Source organism: Carya illinoinensis, chromosome 3 (assembly GCF_018687715.1).
Source record: "Carya illinoinensis cultivar Pawnee chromosome 3, C.illinoinensisPawnee_v1, whole genome shotgun sequence".
Classification (NCBI taxonomy): Eukaryota; Viridiplantae; Streptophyta; class Magnoliopsida; order Fagales; family Juglandaceae; genus Carya; species Carya illinoinensis.
In genome coordinates, this window is record NC_056754.1 from 52715180 (window position 1) to 52733989 (window position 18810).

Sequence of the window (18810 nt, forward strand, 5' to 3'; positions counted from 1 at the left end):
AACAAGGGTCGGGTCAGAAACTGAACAAGGCAAAAACTTCAATTTTTTTCAGTGCAAATACAAAGAAGAGGACTAAAGATCACATCCTTGATATGGCAGGCCTTAGAGCTACTCAAAGTCATGAAAAGTACCTTGGCCTACCTACTTTTATAGGCAAGTCAAAGTATCAGGCTTTTAAGGGAATAATAGATAGAGTAAGGGGTCGAGTAAGCAACTGGAAAAACAAACTCCTATCACAGGCTGGAAAAGAAATATTACTAAAGGCCATCATTCAAGCTTTACCAACCTATTGCATGGGGGTTTTTAAACTACCTAAGCATCTTCTCCAAGAGTTGAACAAGATCATGAGGAATTTCTGGTGGGGCCAACATCAAATGGAAAGGAAAACACATTGGGTATCATGGAACCAAATGGGAAGAACAAAAGCCAAGGGAGGATTGGGATTCCGAGACTTTGAATGCTTTAATACTGCCTTGCTAGCAAAACAAGCATGGAGGATTATACAACAACCTATGTCACTGGCATCACAAGTCCTCAAAGAGAAATACTTTAAAAAAACAGATTTCTTGCAAGCAAAAATAGGGTCCAGACCATCATTCATTTGGAGAAGCATTTGCTCAGCTAGAAACCTAATTGAAAAGGGCTCGGTATGGAGGATTGGAAATGGAAAGAGCACAAACATTTGGCAACATAGATGGCTTCCTACTCCATCATCATACAAGGTTCAAACTACAAACCAGGTGCTGTCAAGGGAAGCTAAAGTAGTAACACTTATGAAACAGTCAGGCAAAGAATGGAATCATGTATTGATAAAGGAGATATTTGAAGAAAATGAGGCTGCAACAATAGTTAAGATACCAATCAGCTCCTATGGTGCAGAGGACAGATTAATGTGGCTAGGAACAAAGAATGGAAATTTCAATGTGAAAAGTGCCTATCATTATCAAATGGAGTTGGAAAATACAAGTGTAGGCCAATCATCAACATCTCAATCTCAGAATGAAGCTTGGACAAACTGCTGGAATTTAAACATTCCAAATGCAGCAAAACACTTCATGTGGAGAGCATGTCTTGAATCTCTACCCACAAGAGTGAACCTGGCCAAGAAACAAATTGTTGAATCTTCTAAATGTCCAATATGCAAATCAGAGGAGGAAAATGTGGCACATGCCTTATGGAATTGTTCTTCAGCAATGGATGTATGGAGTCAAACACAATCGGGCCTACAAAAATGTTCATTCAGGTATGCAAACTTTAGAGAATTAGTCGAAGCACTAATGTCACATTATGATCAAGATTCTTTGGAAAAGTTTGTAATAATAGCAAGGAACATATGGCATAGAAGAAATCAGTTTGTATTTGAAAATGCCTTTACTCATCCTAATGCATTAGTCAAGAAATCAAGGAAAACATTAGAAGAATATAAAGTGCTTCAGCAAAAACAAGTGAAACAACATGGAAGGAATGCACAGATACAGAACAGATGGCAACCTCCACCAATAGGAGTAACCAAAATCAATTGGGATGCAAGTCTGAATGAAGATAGGGGAAGAGCAGGTTTTGGGTTAGTGGCTCGTGATCATACAGGCAGTATTCTAGCTACCAAAAAGCTGTCAAAACCATGTCTAATGGATCCTCTACTAGCTGAAAGTATGGGTGGTCTATGTGCAGCAGATATGGCTTATGAAATGGATTGCAGTTCAGTTATATTGGAAGGGGATTCTCTAACCATTGTACAAGGAATAGAAAAACAAATAGATAGATGGGATAGGGTGGGAATGATCCTTAGTGATATAAAAAATAGGCTTGTATCCTTAACTAGTTGGAGGGTCTCACATGTCAAAAGAAGTGGCAATGTTTATGCCCATAATCTTGCCAAAGAAGCTGTATTAAGTCCAGATGATGTGGTGGAAAGTGTAGACTTTTCAGCCAATTTGGCTCATGTAAACACTTGATAAGTTAATGCAAGTATAAGTTTCATTTCAAAAAAAAACATTACAGTACCCCATTATATATGTTTTTATTTATAGTCCAATCTTAGGACAAATACAGATTGTGGCTCAAGTTTCACCTTCTATGTAACACGGACATGGTATAAAAAAAAAAAAAAAAAGTTAAATTGAGCTGTTTCAAGTTCGTTTGATTACACAAATCAGATTAAATGAAATGAAATAAAAGTTAAAAGTTGAATAAAATATTATTATAATATAATTTTTTAATATAATTTTATTTTAAAATCTGAAAAATTGAATAGTTTATTATATTTTATGATGGAGTTTGAAAAAATTATAATTATTATATGATGAGATGAGCATCTCTTTTTTCCCACCAAACCAAACCAAATCAGGCCTAAGTATATACATATGTGTGTACACGCATGTGTAAGGATTAATTCAGTAAAATGTTAAGAATTTAATACAAATAATTAAATTAAATTAAATTTTTTTTATCAGTTTTTGGAACAAACAATAATTTCACGTTATATCAAAATAAAGATTCTGAATTCAAATCTTAATTCCACACTCTATTCATTATAATTAAATGTTTTACGTGTTATACATAAAGCAAATAATGATTATAGTATTGGTTTGAGATTGAGTGAAGAATGGTTAAAGGAACATGTCTTAGCTCCAATTATGAACACATATTTATGCTAATGGCTTTGACTGTCAAAGATATTCATCACGCAACCAATGTGCATTGGAACGTATAAATCTCTATTACGACAACACAGCTGATGATAGCAAATCTCTCTAATTTATCTCCAAATTGAACGTATAAATCTCGCTACATTTAATACTCTCCGTTCAAAAGTCGTAAAAAATGTGAACTACATAGACACTTTAATATTGGTTTCTCTCTAATTAATAAATGATAAAAAATTCTATGTGCAGTCACTTTTGCACACTCTTTTGCGCACTCCAGTAATATGATTGGTTGGATATTAAAAAAAAATTAATCCAACTAATCATATCAGTGGAGTGCGCAAAAAATACGCAAAAGTTACTGTATGTAGCATTCCTCATAAATGATTTCAACCTCTTCAAGTCAAGTTTTATTTATCTTTTCAATTTATATAATTTACAAGTTTTGTCACGTACAATTACTTGTACATATTCTATACATATCTTACTGACGTGATTGGTCAAAACAGTTTTTTTTTTTTTTGAAAATAGAACATTGAGTTCTTTCAATTAAACGAAGTTACAAGTGTGACTTATCAATACAGAAAAATCCAGACTATAAGCCAACTTACGCATCAGCTCTAAAGCATCCCCGCACTCATGGTAGCGGACATTGTCTTAACTTCTAAATCTCTCCTAAATGAGAGATAGAGCGCTTTGTAATTACCGAGAGGAAAGACCCCCTCCATCCTTCCAGGAAGACGGAGTACAGCGCGCTGTTACTATGGATACTAAGACCACCTGCCTAAATCTATAAAATTACTAACTAAAAAACAAACTCCCATGTAAAAACAATCATAAACCAGAACTCCAAGCACATGCCTGAACCCCGACAGCCACCTACCGCAGGTATCAGCTGCACAAGCCCAGAAACGGCACGAGCACCCAGCTCGTGCATGGACCCTAAAGAGACTGTCCATACGACCACCAGCCATAATTTCGCCCGCCACTCTCGATCAGCTTTTACCCCGGATTGTGACCGATCAAGCTGTTCATCACCTCACTCGAGTATAACACTAATGGCCCCCCCAACGTGGACTTTTAAAATACTTTATCTAACTTTCCATCCAATACCACTCATGACCACACGGCATAAGACCTCACGGCACGTGTCCTGTATTCCCCGACAGCTCATCTGCATTTTCTCTGAGCAATGGACGCTTAGCCCCCCACTGCCAACCGTTTTGCAGCCTGTTCATGCCGTACGGACATGCCCTGCCAACCGTTTCGTCTGAGCAGCAGCCTGCACCCACTAGCCAGCCCATCTGCACAAACTGTGCTTCACCTCCACCCCGCTAAAACACTGCTTCACCTCCACTCATGACCACACTACTGCACGCAAGCTGAGCCGCCCTGGAAACACTGCTGCAAAGTGGATGGAACTCCTCCGTCTGTCCACTGCCAACGAGGCCTTATTTACAGCCAATCAAAAACAGAGACTAAACTAGAAACAGAACACTAAAAAAACAAAATACAACCCGTCTGTAACAAAACCAGTAAACGAAAATGAAAACAACAAAAAAAGAAAAAGAAAACGGAAATGAAAAAAACAGCAAAAAACCAGCGTCACCCCCAGGTCGACCACCTTCCGAGAGACAACTTCAACATGAGTTCCCCATAACTTCACCCCAGAAACCTCCTTAAAACCCCATGTATTCCAGCATGCCTCCCAAACCACCTCTGTTTTCCATGGATAAAACAGAGTCAAATAACCCCACGGGAGTACACCCCAACCTACATGAAAACCGTGCCTTCTGAGCTCATGAAACCATGGTTCTACTCGCACTGAAGACCCTTCCCATTTCCACCACGCCCAACTACGTGGATTCCATAATGGTCCCTCTTTGCATCAAAATGCACTCACGGCCAAACAAAGTCAAACGAAGCCCTCCACCTCCATCGTGTAACCAACGCCTTCATCACGTTCGACTGAAGTAAAAATGGTAGACGGCCAAAACCTCCACCTCCATCACGTAAAAACCATCATCACGTCCGAATGAAAAAAAGGGTGGTAGACGGCATCAAAACCCTTGTCCGTGTAAAGAACTTTCGGCCACCATTGTCACCACCAACCAACGCTTATTTAAGAAAGAAAGCATAAACAAAACAAAGGAAATGGATGGGATGAAGGGAGGCAGGAAGCCGTACCCCCCCTCCCCCCCTCTTTGGATGATTTACGTCTTTTTTCTTTAGAGAGAAGGAGGAGCTTCTCTCACTAGGGTTATTGAGATTTATTTGAATGTGATTAAATGTTACTTATGTTAGGAAAAAGTGTCAAAACAATTATTTTATATTAAAAAAAGTGATATAATCAATCATATTAGTAAAGTACACAAATGAATATATAAAAATGACTACATATTAAATTTTAATAATTTTTATATATAATTTATACATATAAATAATGTTAAATACAATTTTTAATTGTGCAAATTCCATATGTTCCCTTTAAAACACTTTTAAAAGTAAGGGTTTTTTTAATGTGAATAACATATTCGTATATATTTTTTAAAAAAAGCGTGAGACTTACACATCTTATATATATATTTATATTTATGTTTGAGTATGAAGGCAAGCTTAGTATATATGACTAATTAATTAGGGAACCTGAAAATCTGAGCCATCCTTTTAGTCGAAATATTTAAAGGATTCCTCTACAGCTATCGCTGGGGCTCCCACTTAGCTTAGAATTTTTTTTTTTTTAGTTTTTGTTTTCATACTATTTTCTAATATTTTTAAATATTTTGAAAAAATAAAAAAAATTTATAATAATATTAAACAAAATTTTCTTAATTATTAAAAAAAAGAAAAAAAATAAAATAAAATACTGAAAGCCGTAGCTCTTAACAGAAGATCTAGTATTATTCATATTTAAATAGCAATTGGAAATCAACAATATATGAAATATTCTTATTCATAAGCTTTTTGTTGGATGAGAAATAAATAAACATAAAAATAAAGCACTTTAAAAAATTCTTGATAGCTACCCAAATTTTGTCATAATTAAAGATATTGAGCCAATAATTATTGATTTTACTGAAGAGGTTAAATAAATGAGATCGATTATATACACAAAAATATTAATTAATATGATATTTAACATCTTTATTAATTAATTAATTAACCAATTAAAATAAAACACATATTTTGTTAATTGAACTATTGCTAAAGTATTTTTCTAAATAAAGGATCTATCAGATGATTACACTACCGAGAGAATAGGGTGTATGAAGTCAACGACGGAGGGACCCACGTAGTGTCAGTCACGGAACGAGGAGCAATGTACCCCCAGTGCAAGATAGCGGTTTGGAGGATTCCAAATAGGGGCCGGGCAGTCAATCAGCACCTACTAGTACGTGTCAGACTGTAGCGAGGTATTTTAAACGTGGCAACTTCTCATTCGTTGCTCTTTTCAACGGCTATATAAGAAAGAGTCATGCACTCTCGGGGACAGTTTATGGGTCCCACTTTTGGCGGACATTTTGATGGAAAAAATGATAGGATTACAATTTTTTATTACTTATTTTTTATTTAATTTTTTAATAATTAAAGTAATAAAATTATATATTTTTTTATTTTTTTAATAATTAAGGATGTTAAAAAAATATTTTTTAAAAATTAATAAAAAAATTTTAAATATTTTATAAATAGTAATAGACAGTAACCTACCCTATCAGTATCCTTTTGATAAAGCAGCCCAGATCACATGGGAAAACAATTTTAAGGGGAAAAAAAAAAAAAAAACACTTCAAAGTAACGCAAATCTGAAAATAAAAATAATTTTAAGAAAAATGATATTGCAAATCGTAAATATGTAAATGCAATATAATTATTTTAAAAAAAATAAAGAAACATGGAATTTATATAAAAAGAAAATTAATTTTTTAATTATAGATATATTCTTTTAAAATGACTATACAACATTTATACACATCACGATAGTATGTAACATTACTATTTTAGGCAGACAATATATTTAATAAATATTTATATGATATAATTTGATTTAATTTTTTTTTAAATGTTAAGTGATATATATGTGTACTTTACACATCAGAAAAAATCTATTCATCATCCTAATTCTTATTATCCTATTATCATCTTATGATATGACATTAAATGATAGGTTTACAAGTAAAATATAATAAATAATTTCTAATTATCTAATACCACATTATAAAATGATGGGGATGATAAGAATTAAGATAATAAATAATATTACTCTACGCACCAATTTAATAATAGAATAACTTTTTATTTAAGTAAAAATAATTTTATAATTTAACTGCAGAAATGCGATTATTAATAAATTATATCATTGTCAAGACACTTTGCCAGGACCAAAAGAAAAGCAAGCATCTTGGTTTTGAGAATCTGATACCAATCGATTCTAAAATTTCTCAAAATTTTTAATATTAATAGATATTTTTTTGTTTGTCAAGCATTGTTTTTTTTTACTCATTAATGTTTTTTTTTTTTTCCCAGTGATGAGATAATGAAATTCAAGTCTCAATTTACCAACAAGGGCAGAAGCGCAAGATGAAAGTGCAGTGGAAGAAATTGCAGAGAATATGAATCGTTTTTTTGGCATTAAGACCAAGTGGAGGATTAGAGCTACAGTGTTCATATAAGCCAAGTCCAACCCCCTATACTACAAACAAACCTCAACAGCTTAATGACAGCAAAGACAAAAGCACAGAGTTTTTTTTAATCTTTCTGAAAGTAGTGAAACACAAGCTAAGAGACAAAGCAGTCTTGAATTAATTGAAGCTGAAAATGGGGGAGGAGAAAAGGAGTGACAGAGGTCTTTGTGTGGGACCCACATTCAAATCTGTGACACAGACGGTAGTTTCATTTCTCTGCAGGGATTCTTTATTTAAATGCCTAACTTTCTCTCTCTACGTCTCCTCCCTCTCTTGAGTTCTTTGTGTTTTTCCTTCTTTCTCTAAAAAAAATTATAAAATATTGTTGAGGAGAAAGTGGAGGCCTTTGTATTATTTTGGCGCTGTGAATTCTCAAGCGAAGCAAAAGTCTTCCTCTTCTCCTTCACACCTTTCAATCTCAAAACCACCGAAGAAGAATCTAGGGTTTGGCTGCACTAATTCCAACGAGGTCTGTCCTTTGGTGCTATTCCTGCTTTTTCATTCTAGCTTTGATCATTTTCCTCTGTGAAAATAGCTGTATATGGTTTCATCTCTATTTGGGGTTTTCTCTTTTTCAATCAATCTTCACTGACCCGGTTTTTAGTGTTCTCCTGGTCTTCTTTGTTTCGGAAAACTGAGCCTTTGCTATGGTGAAATTCCTGAATTTTCAATGAAAATCTCTAGCTTGGGCGTTTTTTCAAGTTCGGTGAAAATGGGATTTTGACTTGGGTTTTTGTTTTGTCCGTTATAGACGGCTGAATATCTGTTGTTAGAGAGTAGTTATCTTATATCTCGGGGTCTTTTATGGTATACGTTAGTTAGGTTTTTGGTGTTCGGGTCTTTAGGTCTTTTCTTTCTTTCTTTCTTCGTTCCTTTTTTTTTTTCTTTGGTTGGGGCTTAGTATGGAGGAGGTTGAAGGAGCTAATAAAGCAGCCGTGGAGAGCTGCCATAGAGTTCTGAGCCTTTTGTCTCAGCCTCAAGATCAGGTTCAGTGTAGGAATTTAATGGTAGAAACTGGGGAGGCTGTGTTCAGGTTCAAGAAAGTCGTTTCTCTTCTAAATACAGGCTTGGGCCATGCAAGAGTAAGAAAGCTCAAGAAACTCCAAATCTCTTTTCCCCAAAACATACTCTTAGAGAACCCCACTTGTAGAACAGATCAGCAGTCCAAAAATCTTCAATATCTAAAGTCTGGCTTTCCTGGAAGCCCTATTCAAGAAATTGGCTCAAACGTGAGTAGTCTGTGTTTGGGAACCCCATCTTTGGAATTGAGCTCAAATGGGAAAAGCCCTCTCCTACTTTCCCAAAAAACACCATCAACGCACTATCACATCCTTCAACAACAACAACACCAGCAGAGGTTATTGCTTCAGCAGCAACAGGCGAAACACCAAGCCGAGATGATGTATGGCAGGAGCAATAGTGGCATAAACCTGAATTTTGATAGCTCTAGTTGTACTCCCACAATGTCATCCACTAGGTCTTTTGTTTCCTCCTTGAGTATAGATGGGAGTGTAGCTAACTTGGACGCAAGTGCTTTCCATTTAATTGGGGCACCTCACTCTTCAGATCAGAATTCACAGCAGCATAAGAGGAAGTGTTCTGCCCGGGGAGACGATGGGAGTGTGAAGTGTGGGAGCAGTGGTAGATGTCACTGCTCAAAGAAGAGGTTAGACTTTCTTTCCTCTCCTTCTCTACCATTTATTTTGTTCTTGGGTCTTATTCTGCTATTTTCCTCTTTCCGTTTTTATGTGGAAGGATTTGATCTTTTGTTGACAGATTTATCTTACTATGCTTTACTATGCTGGCAGGAAACATAGGGTGAAGAGATTGATCAAGGTACCTGCAATCAGTAATAAGCTTGCAGATATACCTCCTGATGATTACTCATGGAGGAAATATGGGCAGAAGCCAATCAAGGGTTCTCCTCATCCTAGGTATTTTGAATCTCTGCTTCACGTCAAGTTTTGTAAATCTGATATTGGCTTTAAAGTTTCATTTTAACTATAGCTGTTCTGCAATTTGATATACATTTTTTAGGGCGTAATGCAAGTATAAATAAAGTGTTATTAGTTGTTTAGTTGTTCACGGAAATTAGAGTTAACTTTTTTCTGATGAGTAGATATTAGCGTTGTTGTTTCTTTCCAATCGTTATTTTGAGAAGTACTGCAGTGGAAAAAGATCTGCATCCTTTTTTCCTTATAAATGAGCAGAGAGGTGTTTGACCATATGATGGGTTTCTGTGATTTAACGTTCACTTAGCTGTGATTGACCATTGGATGGTATTCTGTGACTGTTCACTACTCTCCACTGGAATAGCAACAAACTTGAGCTACGTACCCAATACAATTAGCACTGACCAATGTATTTATAGTTTTGTGAAGCACCACAATTTAGAGCACTCTCATTGGATTATGTAAATGCAAATTCAATGGAGGGTTTGGCTAATAGAGTCCCAAAATGTGTTGCATTGGATTATGTGAATGGAAAAAGTGATGACTTTTTGCTACAGTAAATTAATTCTTTTGAGTCATATTTGAAAGGAAAAAACTGAAGTCCAAGTCTAGGAACCAAGAGGTTTTCCTCATGCTTCCTCTGTTGCTGGGGATGAGAAATTAGTTTGCTTTGGCCTTGCTAGTTGCAGCATGAATACCTGCTGGAGATGGTTGTTTCATTCCAGTTCTATCTTATGAATCTATTTCATCAACAAATTACAGGGTTAAAATCCGAACAATCGGAAAATCGTCTTTTGTTCCCTGAAAAGAACAATAACTACATTGAAATGTTTCCAAACTTTCAAAGCTGTTACATTTTATGCATGAACTTAAGTTTCAACATTTAAGGGGCTTAGTAAATTTGAGAAGCTGTTTGTGAACTTGTGCAGGGGATACTACAAATGTAGCAGCATGAGAGGTTGTCCTGCGAGGAAGCATGTTGAGAGGTGCTTAGAAGAGCCTTCCATGCTAATTGTTACCTATGAAGGCGAGCATAACCACCCCAGGTTGCCATCACAGTCTACAAACACATGAACTGCATGGAGAGATATTTACCTAGGCCAAGCCCTTCTATTTACTTTACGAAAATCTAATGTATTGGTTGGCTTGGGATGCTGCTGTACATATTTTGCATTGCTTGACCATGGATATATTTACTGGAGCAGTTTCTTGGCTCTGAAGGGTTGGCTCGGAGCCTTTATGTGGCAAATGGGCATGAGGCCCCGCACTTAACTGAAGAATTATTTACTGTCGGGGGTTTCAAATTGTAAGAACTCTTCAATCTTTTTGAGCTAGAGATGCTTTAAAAAGCCTAGGGGCTCGGGGTTCAGAGTGAATGATAGAAGATGACATTGCATCTGCTATTTGACTAGAAGAGTAACAACTTGGCTCTTCCCTCCTTAACTTTGGGTTGGTGCTTTTTAGTTTTCCTTTTGGGTATTATGGTAATTGGTGTGTTACATAGCGAGAGGGGACGCTTTTCAAATACATCAACCCGCCTGAGAGTCAACAAGGCATCTGATTTTTTACAATGGCTCTTCAGTCGTGAGAAGTGTTTCATGTGTTGTTTGACTTGAATTTGAATCTTCGCTCAAGGATTAGGTTTGTCACCTCCCAAAAAGATATGTCAACCGCAGGCAGTGAGCACTTGTGAGTGTGAAATGAGCTAATGAAACGGCAATTTAGGGGCCAGAAACATCAGATCCTCAGTTTGGTTAAAATAAAACTGAATTAGGCCGAGTAGGAAGGACCTGGATTTTGTGGACTTGAAACTGTCCTTTTCAAATTAAAATCTAGCTTTATTTTAACTTTTCTGTTCATCTCTATTCAATGTGTACAGATTTGAGAAGTCAAGAACGAGGCATGTGAATTGCAAGGGGACCAGAATGGGTAGGCATGCTTCACATTTTATGGTAATATTCTTCCCTCTGGCATCCATATTATATATTATTGGGGACCAGTTGCATCTATCTCCAAATCATGGGAAGTGGTCACTGGCCGCCCTATCTCATGTACCGGTTTGCAGACAACCTATTGTATGTTCTCTTTCTAGGAGAAAAGACGTATTTAATGGGGGAAAATAAATAAATTATTTAATTCCTTGAAATCTTTTTTGGTTCTAGAACACTGAACAAACAAGAAAGCTAATTTAAGGTCGTGCTTGTCAAACTATGTCGTGTTGTGCAAGGAAGATAGCTTTGATAAAAGAGTTTTGCTATTTATAAACAAAATCACATATTAATGTATATATAAATACTGATTATTTGATATTTAAAATTTAAATTAACACCGTTTTTAATAAAATTTATTTTATGATCAATCATATTAGATTGATGTACATAATAATATGTAGTTATGTTTGCAATCAAATTTTTTCTTGATAAAAATTTAGGGTTGGTTTGGTTACAAAATGAAATCATCTCATCTCATATGATTATTATAATTTTTTAAAATTTTTATAAAAAATATAATAAATAATTTAACTTTTTCAAATGTCAAAAATAAAATTAATATTATTATAATATTTTATTTAACTTTTAATAAAATATCTTATCTCATCTTATCTAAATTATGTAACTAAACGAGGCCTTAAGCCTGATACAAGTTTCATTCGGAGAGGTTTGAATGATGCTACAATCGATTAAATTTCAAATCAACTAATAATGTGAGACACGACACTCTCCAATCCTCCAATTAATAAGCAAAAGTTGAGTGCTAAGGGAAAAATATTCATTAGATTTGGAACCTTCAATAAAGAAAAGGAATGTGTGCAAATACATCATGAATCATCATGATTAAAACAGCATATATTCTCAATAGGGACAGATTACCGAGAACTGGGCTTAATTAATCTTTTCGGTTTAATAATAGGTATGAAGCAACATGGGCCCCAGCCCATCTGGTCAGTGGTTAAGTTTGAGTCCATGATGCACCCTCGTTGGGGAGCCTACCGATAGCGTTACGAAAAATTCTATATAGAAGTTTTATACAATACATCTCTATCTAATCAACGTGATGCATTCCTATTAGTTATGTGTTAGTATAGAAAGAACCTGTTTAACACTATTTTTTTTAATACACCCAACACACTTCTGGAAGCTTTTCACACAATTATTCTAAAAAATATTGATATTTTATTTTTTTTAAAGTTAAAATGTGTTTCACTATAAGTAATGTGTTAACACACCTATTTATATGTAGCAAAAATTATTTGTATAATAGAAATACAAATTTATAATTTATTTAAAAATAATAATATTTACAATTTTAAAATATATAAATCTCTTGCACTCATTTTGAAAAAAAATTAAAATAAATCTAAAATTTTTTAGTAAAATGTAATGATAATGAATAGAATTTTAGAAAATGATAGGAATTTTGATAATGGGTTCTGATATTATATTTTTTTTTTCACCTTAATGATTAAAAAAATATTTTTTAATAATATTGTATTTTTAAAAAAATGTTTAAAATAATTAAAAAATATATATATACTACAACGCCTAGATTTTTTTTTTGGTTAAAGAGGGAAAGCGTGCGGAATCCGGATGAAGTTAGAGAGAGAGAGAGAGAGAGAGAGAGAGAGAGAGAGAGAGAGAGAGAGAGAGAGAATGTCAGAAGAGGGGGGGGGGGGGGGGGGGGGGGGGGGGGGGGGGGGGGGGGTGGTGGTTGTGGGTCAGTCAATCAGGACAGAGAGAAAATTGGGGTAACGTAAGGAAGGCTGCAAGAGCCAGAAGGAGAGGAGACGAGGCTTTGGACGAGTCAAAGGCTATTACGATTCTAAATACTACTTTTTGAGATTCGAGAGAGAAACCAAAACTCCCCAACGAGCAAAAGGTCTGAACCAAATGCGCCTCCCTTTCTCCCCAGTTTTCAGCTTTCTACACTGCACGCGCTTAATCATTTGACTCCACAGTCATACTTTGTTGTTTATATGACGGAATTATGATATAAGTAAGTTTTGTGTATTTTTAATGTATTTTGTTGATGTGATGGTAATATTAATTTTTATAATACACTATTAATTCATTAATAAAATATATAAAAGAATATATAAAAATAATTATAAATAAAAGAATATATAAAAAAATATTAATTCTAGATATTTATAAAATGTGAGATTGAATCTCTGTTTAAATAAAAAATATTATCTCTTAAACGTTTATCTATAGACAATATTAATAACAGTAAAAATCAGATCAGTCAAAAAATAACAATATACTAATAGAGTTCTAAATATATTATTTTAATTTATGATTAATTGTTTGATACGAGAATATTCTATAATGTATCTTGTCCAATGTATATTTCTAAGATAAATGATACTAATTTTCCTTAAAAAAAAAAAAAAAAAAGGACGTTGATCCCCAATAACATAATATATATTGATTTATAAGAGAAATGTTATATATGCTGTGGTAATATATTTTCAAACTAATCTACAAATATAATTTTCTTCATGCCAAGGTCTTTAATGATTGTCTCTCTCTAAATTGTAACAATTATTTCAATTAAAGATTATTAAAGATCTCAACCAATTTTATCCTCCAAAGAGTTTGTGCTTGTTATAAACATTTCAGTTTATACAATTTTTTTTTTATGTGGTGTTTTTTTATTTTTTGGGTAATTAGTCCGGATTGGTTAACTAAAATAAAAAATTCCATCTCATATTTATAACTTTTTCAAATTTTTATATAAAATATAATAAGTAATTTAATTTTTTTAAATTTTAATATAAAATTAATATTAAAAAATTATATTATAATAATATTTTATTTATTATTATTTAAAATATCTCATTTCATCTCATTTTATTTCATTTGTACAATCAAACGAGCTTAAAACACTTCCATTTCTACTAAGAGTTTTGCTACATACAAGCACGGTTGCGTACTAATCTGTATATTAATATTAATTTATTCATACTTAAAATTTAAATTAACATTATTTTCAATAAAATCTATTTTTTGACCAATCACATCACATTAATGCACAGATTAGTACACAATTATGCTTGTAACTATATTTTTCCTTCTACTAAGCCCCAACTCCCCCATCTTAATTTTTGTGACACATTTATCATTTTCCTTTTTATATTATCATCACATTCAAAATAAGATGTAGAAGCCTGTAAGCAAGTGCTTTGCTAATTAATTAAGCTTTACGTATGCTTGAACTGGAATTAAAAACTAATGACGAGGGTTAAAAAGGAACCCCAACGCCAAAAATGTAGAATACAAAACCGTACGAGTTATCCGCCGCCTGATACCACGATCTCGTTTCAGAACAGCGGCGCCGGGAGATTCAGATCGAACAGAAACGGCTGCTTCGTTTTATTCTTCTCCTCCTTATCCAGCTCGCTCACCACCATCACGTCAACGTTCTCCATCTTGTACCCTTTGTACTCCGATGTCACTGGAATTGGATTCCCAGCGCCGGAAAAGCATTCCGGTGTGGGCATCCAGCCCAAATAATTACACGCACCGGTGCCATTGGAAAGTACCGGTGGCGTAATTACGAGGCCGCCGAGGCCGAAGTTGGTCCTGGCCTTGATCCCGCGGAGGCTGATTGCAGCCTCGTCGTAGGCCAAGGCAGCCTCCTCGGCAGTGTCGAAGGTGCCAAGCCACTTCCGGGTCTTCCTCCACGGATCTCGGATCTCAGCAGCGAACCGGCCCCAAGGCCTCTTGCGCACGCCCCTAAAATGCACCTCCCTGCGCTTCACCTTCGATTGAGACTGAGTACCGGAGACGGCAAGCGAGTCTCTAGGGGTGTGAAGCGCATCAATAGACATCGGATCAGTGTTCGGACCAGGGTAAAAATACGATGCAGAGAGAGAGAGAGAGAGAGAGAGAGCGCGCGCGCGTGAGAGTGAGAGATGGGGTTTGGAGGGTATATATAGTGGAGGGGACAGTCTCGGTTAATGCCGACAGGTTTCGTGTGTATGGGATCGTAGAGTTTGTGTATTTTAATAAAAAAAAGGAAATATGATATTTGAGTCAAGCGTTCTGCATGGCTTTTCTCTTTAAAAAAAAAATATATATATATATATATATAGGCTGTTTAGTATTATTTTTTAATAAAATTATTAGTTGTATTATTGAATGCTTTGTGTGAAACGGCGGAAATTCGGCTGTAGAATCAATAGAGAGAGACAAATGGGAAAAAGAGACAGTCCGTTGTGATTGTAAGTCTGTACGGACATTGGCAATTCTTTATGTATTTTTATATGTAAAATTATATTTTTAGAAAATTGATTTTGTGTATGAAGAACGTTGAATTAAATATGTCTTGATCAAATAATACTAAAATATTATATATTTTTTTAAAAATTTGGATAGTCTAATAAATTTAAGTCAAATTTAATATCTAAGTCCAATAAATTCAATCTACCATATATATATTCAGCAACATAGAAAAATCCACACATATTCTGTGTGGTCTAATTTCATACAAATTTATAATTTGGACAATTTTACTCCATACAAATTCAGTGTTTGCAAAATATATGCCGTACAAATTCTACATCCAAGTCCACTAAATTCAATCTACCATATATATTCAGCAACATAGAAAAATTCACAGTAATTTTATGTGATTTCTGTGTTCATACAAATTTACAACTTGGACAATTATATTCCATACAAATTCAATGATTGCAAAATATATGCCATACAAATTCAACTTCCAACCAAAATAATCTCCATACAAATTTTAACAAATCCCATGTATCAAAATTAACTTAATAGAAAATCCACAAATTTGATTTTAATACAACTTGGCAGCTCCACAGTAGCTCCACGGCAGGTCCATAGCAGCTCTACGACAACACCATTCAGCTCCACAGCAACAACCACAAATTCCACAACAGCTCTCACAGTTTTCAAAGCAAATTGATAACAACCAATAGTACAAAAAAAATCAAATTTGGTGCAACCAGCAGTACATAAATCCCAAAATAAGGTCACCACAGTATTTCAATTTCAAATTACCCAAAATAAGTAACTAGAGTAAAAACTATGTACAAGATATTGCCCTATTCCTTTATTCCTCAATGATCTCCATTTGAAGATTATGGAAATACTCTTGCTGCACACCATTCAGCGAATCAATATCTTTGGACATAATTTCAATATAAATATTTCTCTTTTTAAGAGTTACTAAGTCAGATCTATCTTCTTCAGTCTTAATTTCTAATTCAAGTTTTTTCTTCTTAAGAAGTAGTAACTCAGATATTTCATTCTCATACTTCAATTGTGATTCTCTTCTCTCCATCATACAAGTTCTCCTATCATTTTTCATTTGGCTTAAGGCCTCATCAATTACTAAATTTTGTCTTTCGTTACATTTTTTTTTTCTCTTATTTTTTCAACTTTCTTGCCAGGAGGTCTCTCACAATTGACGGGCACATTCTCCATGTCTTCTCCTAAAGGTATTAAATTTGGAGTAATACTTGAACTTGACCCATTTTTCTTTTTTATGAGGTCCATGTGTTCTTGCCATTTCGGTTGGTGCCTCGATAGATTCCAACAATGATCCATGGTAAAGTTATGCTTAAGATTCTCTTGGTACAAGATTTTTGTCTTATCAATCTACAAAATAGTTTTCACAATTAGTATTAATGTCATTGCAAATACTTAATAATTAGAACCACAAAATAGCAGTAAAAAGCATTATACCTTATCCTGCCCAATTGCACCGATTGGATGCATTCCTTCAACTTGGGCTAAGCTACCACAAAATTTATTGACGCATTTTTGAATGATTGACCATCAATTGATCAAAGAGGTTATAGACCGTTCTTGACAATTAGGTTTTTTATATATAGAGTAGTACTCATAAATTCTACTCCACTTTTGTATAGATGATTGGTCAGTCCCCCATATGGGTTTTATACTAATGTTAAGACAAGCTGATACGATGATAGTATCTTCCTCTACAGTAAATGACATACCCCGCTAGGATTTTTGTTTCCTTTTTTCCCGTTGGGGTTGTGTCGCTTGGACATCAACACTTGCACTTCACATAGGGGATTGTTAATATCAACTTCACCACTTTTCAACAGTGTGGTGAAGAATAGATCATCATTAATTAAACAGTTCATCCTTTAACAAAATATTGAAGGATAAATTGTTACTCAAACAGCACATGAGAAACAATATATGCAGTGCACATGAGAGATTATATGCAAACTGCATGCTAAATATCTAACCAGATTACATAAACATATTGTACATACATAAACAATCCATGTGGCTAAAGGCATACATAAACAATTTATATGCAAATTGTTGATTGTTTTTATAAGCATGCCAATATCAAATGTATGAGTTACTAATGAAGTTTGCATCTAGTCTAAATAATTTTGTTTGTTACTATACAAAAAATTTGGTGACTCACTGCTGGGAAAAACTAAAAGACACAATACAGTACTAAAATTTGGTGCTAATTTCAACTTGAGGTGAAATTGGATAAACTAAACATATATTGTCTTTGATACAGACGATTCCAGGTTGCCATATGTATATGTTCTTTTATCCTCAATTTCTTTGCATTCATGTTTATGCATGCCAATATCAAATAATGAGTTAGTGATTTTATTTGTTCTACATCCTCCAATGTACATTTTAAGATTGATTTCTTGCTAATATTCCCATAAATTCCTGAAAAAACCCAAATTAGAGAAAAATTCTCCAACCCACATCCTCCAATCTAGTCTAAAGGCATATACAAAATCATTGATCATAAAAAAAAAAATGAGAGAATAGACTATTGGATTATGCAATTACAGTGATTAATTTCGTGCAATCTGACTGAGTGTATGCCAATATTCCAGAAATTACCCAAATCAGTTTCCATGTCCAATTCATTAACCTATTTCGTGCAATCTAGTCTAAAGGCATGTACAAGATCATTGATCATAAAAAAAAAAAAATCGAGAACAGAGGACTACTGGATTATGCAATTACAGTGATTAATTTCGTGCAATCTGACTTAGTGCATGCCAATATTCCAGAAATTATCCAAATCAATTTCCATGTCAAATTCATTAGCTTATTTCATGCAATATAGTCTAAAGGCATGTACAAGACCATTGATCATAAATAAATAAAAAAAAATAAAATCAAAACAAAAACAAATTCAAAAATAGAGGCTACGACATGCATAAAATCAGGGAAAATTATTCTAAAAAAAAAACTCTATATCATTCTAGGGCAGCACCATTCAGGGGAAATAAGATCCAAATTTGTACCACCAAACAACAGTAATGGAAGACGAAATCACCTGCAAGTTAGGGCTTTCAAGTTGTGTTGTTGATAGATCAGTTGTCTATGATGAAGGCAAAGCAAAGAGAGATGTGACGAGCAGAAAGCGAGTCGGGAGCAACAAGAGAGTAGCGAGCATAGAAGAAGAAACGACAATGAAGAGAGAAATGAAAAGAAAGGAGCGAAAGAGAAAGGAAAGTGGAAGGGTGTGCATAATAAATCATATTTC

The 18810-nt window shown here is 34.3% G+C and overlaps 2 protein-coding genes across 3 annotated transcripts; one reads left to right on the forward strand and one right to left on the reverse strand.

Moving 5' to 3' along the window:
* The first annotated feature begins 7542 nt into the window (after positions 1–7542).
* On the forward strand, positions 7543–11440 carry LOC122305285 (probable WRKY transcription factor 21). 2 transcript variants are annotated; one of them, XR_006241069.1, is made up of 4 exons: positions 7543–8993; positions 9136–9261; positions 10209–10585; positions 11159–11440. XR_006241069.1 is itself a non-coding variant. In XM_043117695.1 (3 exons), the coding sequence occupies exons 1-3, from the start codon at positions 8230–8232 to the stop codon at positions 10351–10353; spliced, it is 1035 nt and encodes a 344-aa protein (XP_042973629.1). In that variant the 5' UTR covers positions 7543–8229; the 3' UTR covers positions 10354–10690. The 2 variants fall into 2 exon arrangements, 1 of the variants encoding a protein (XP_042973629.1); XM_043117695.1 differs by lacking the exon at positions 11159–11440 and having other exon boundaries at positions 10209–10690.
* Positions 11441–14439: 2999 nt separating this feature from the next.
* On the reverse strand, positions 14440–15199 carry LOC122305775 (ethylene-responsive transcription factor 3-like). Its single transcript, XM_043118325.1, has one exon. The coding sequence runs from the start codon at positions 15107–15109 to the stop codon at positions 14600–14602; it is 510 nt and encodes a 169-aa protein (XP_042974259.1). The 5' UTR covers positions 15110–15199; the 3' UTR covers positions 14440–14599.
* Positions 15200–18810: the final 3611 nt, after the last annotated feature.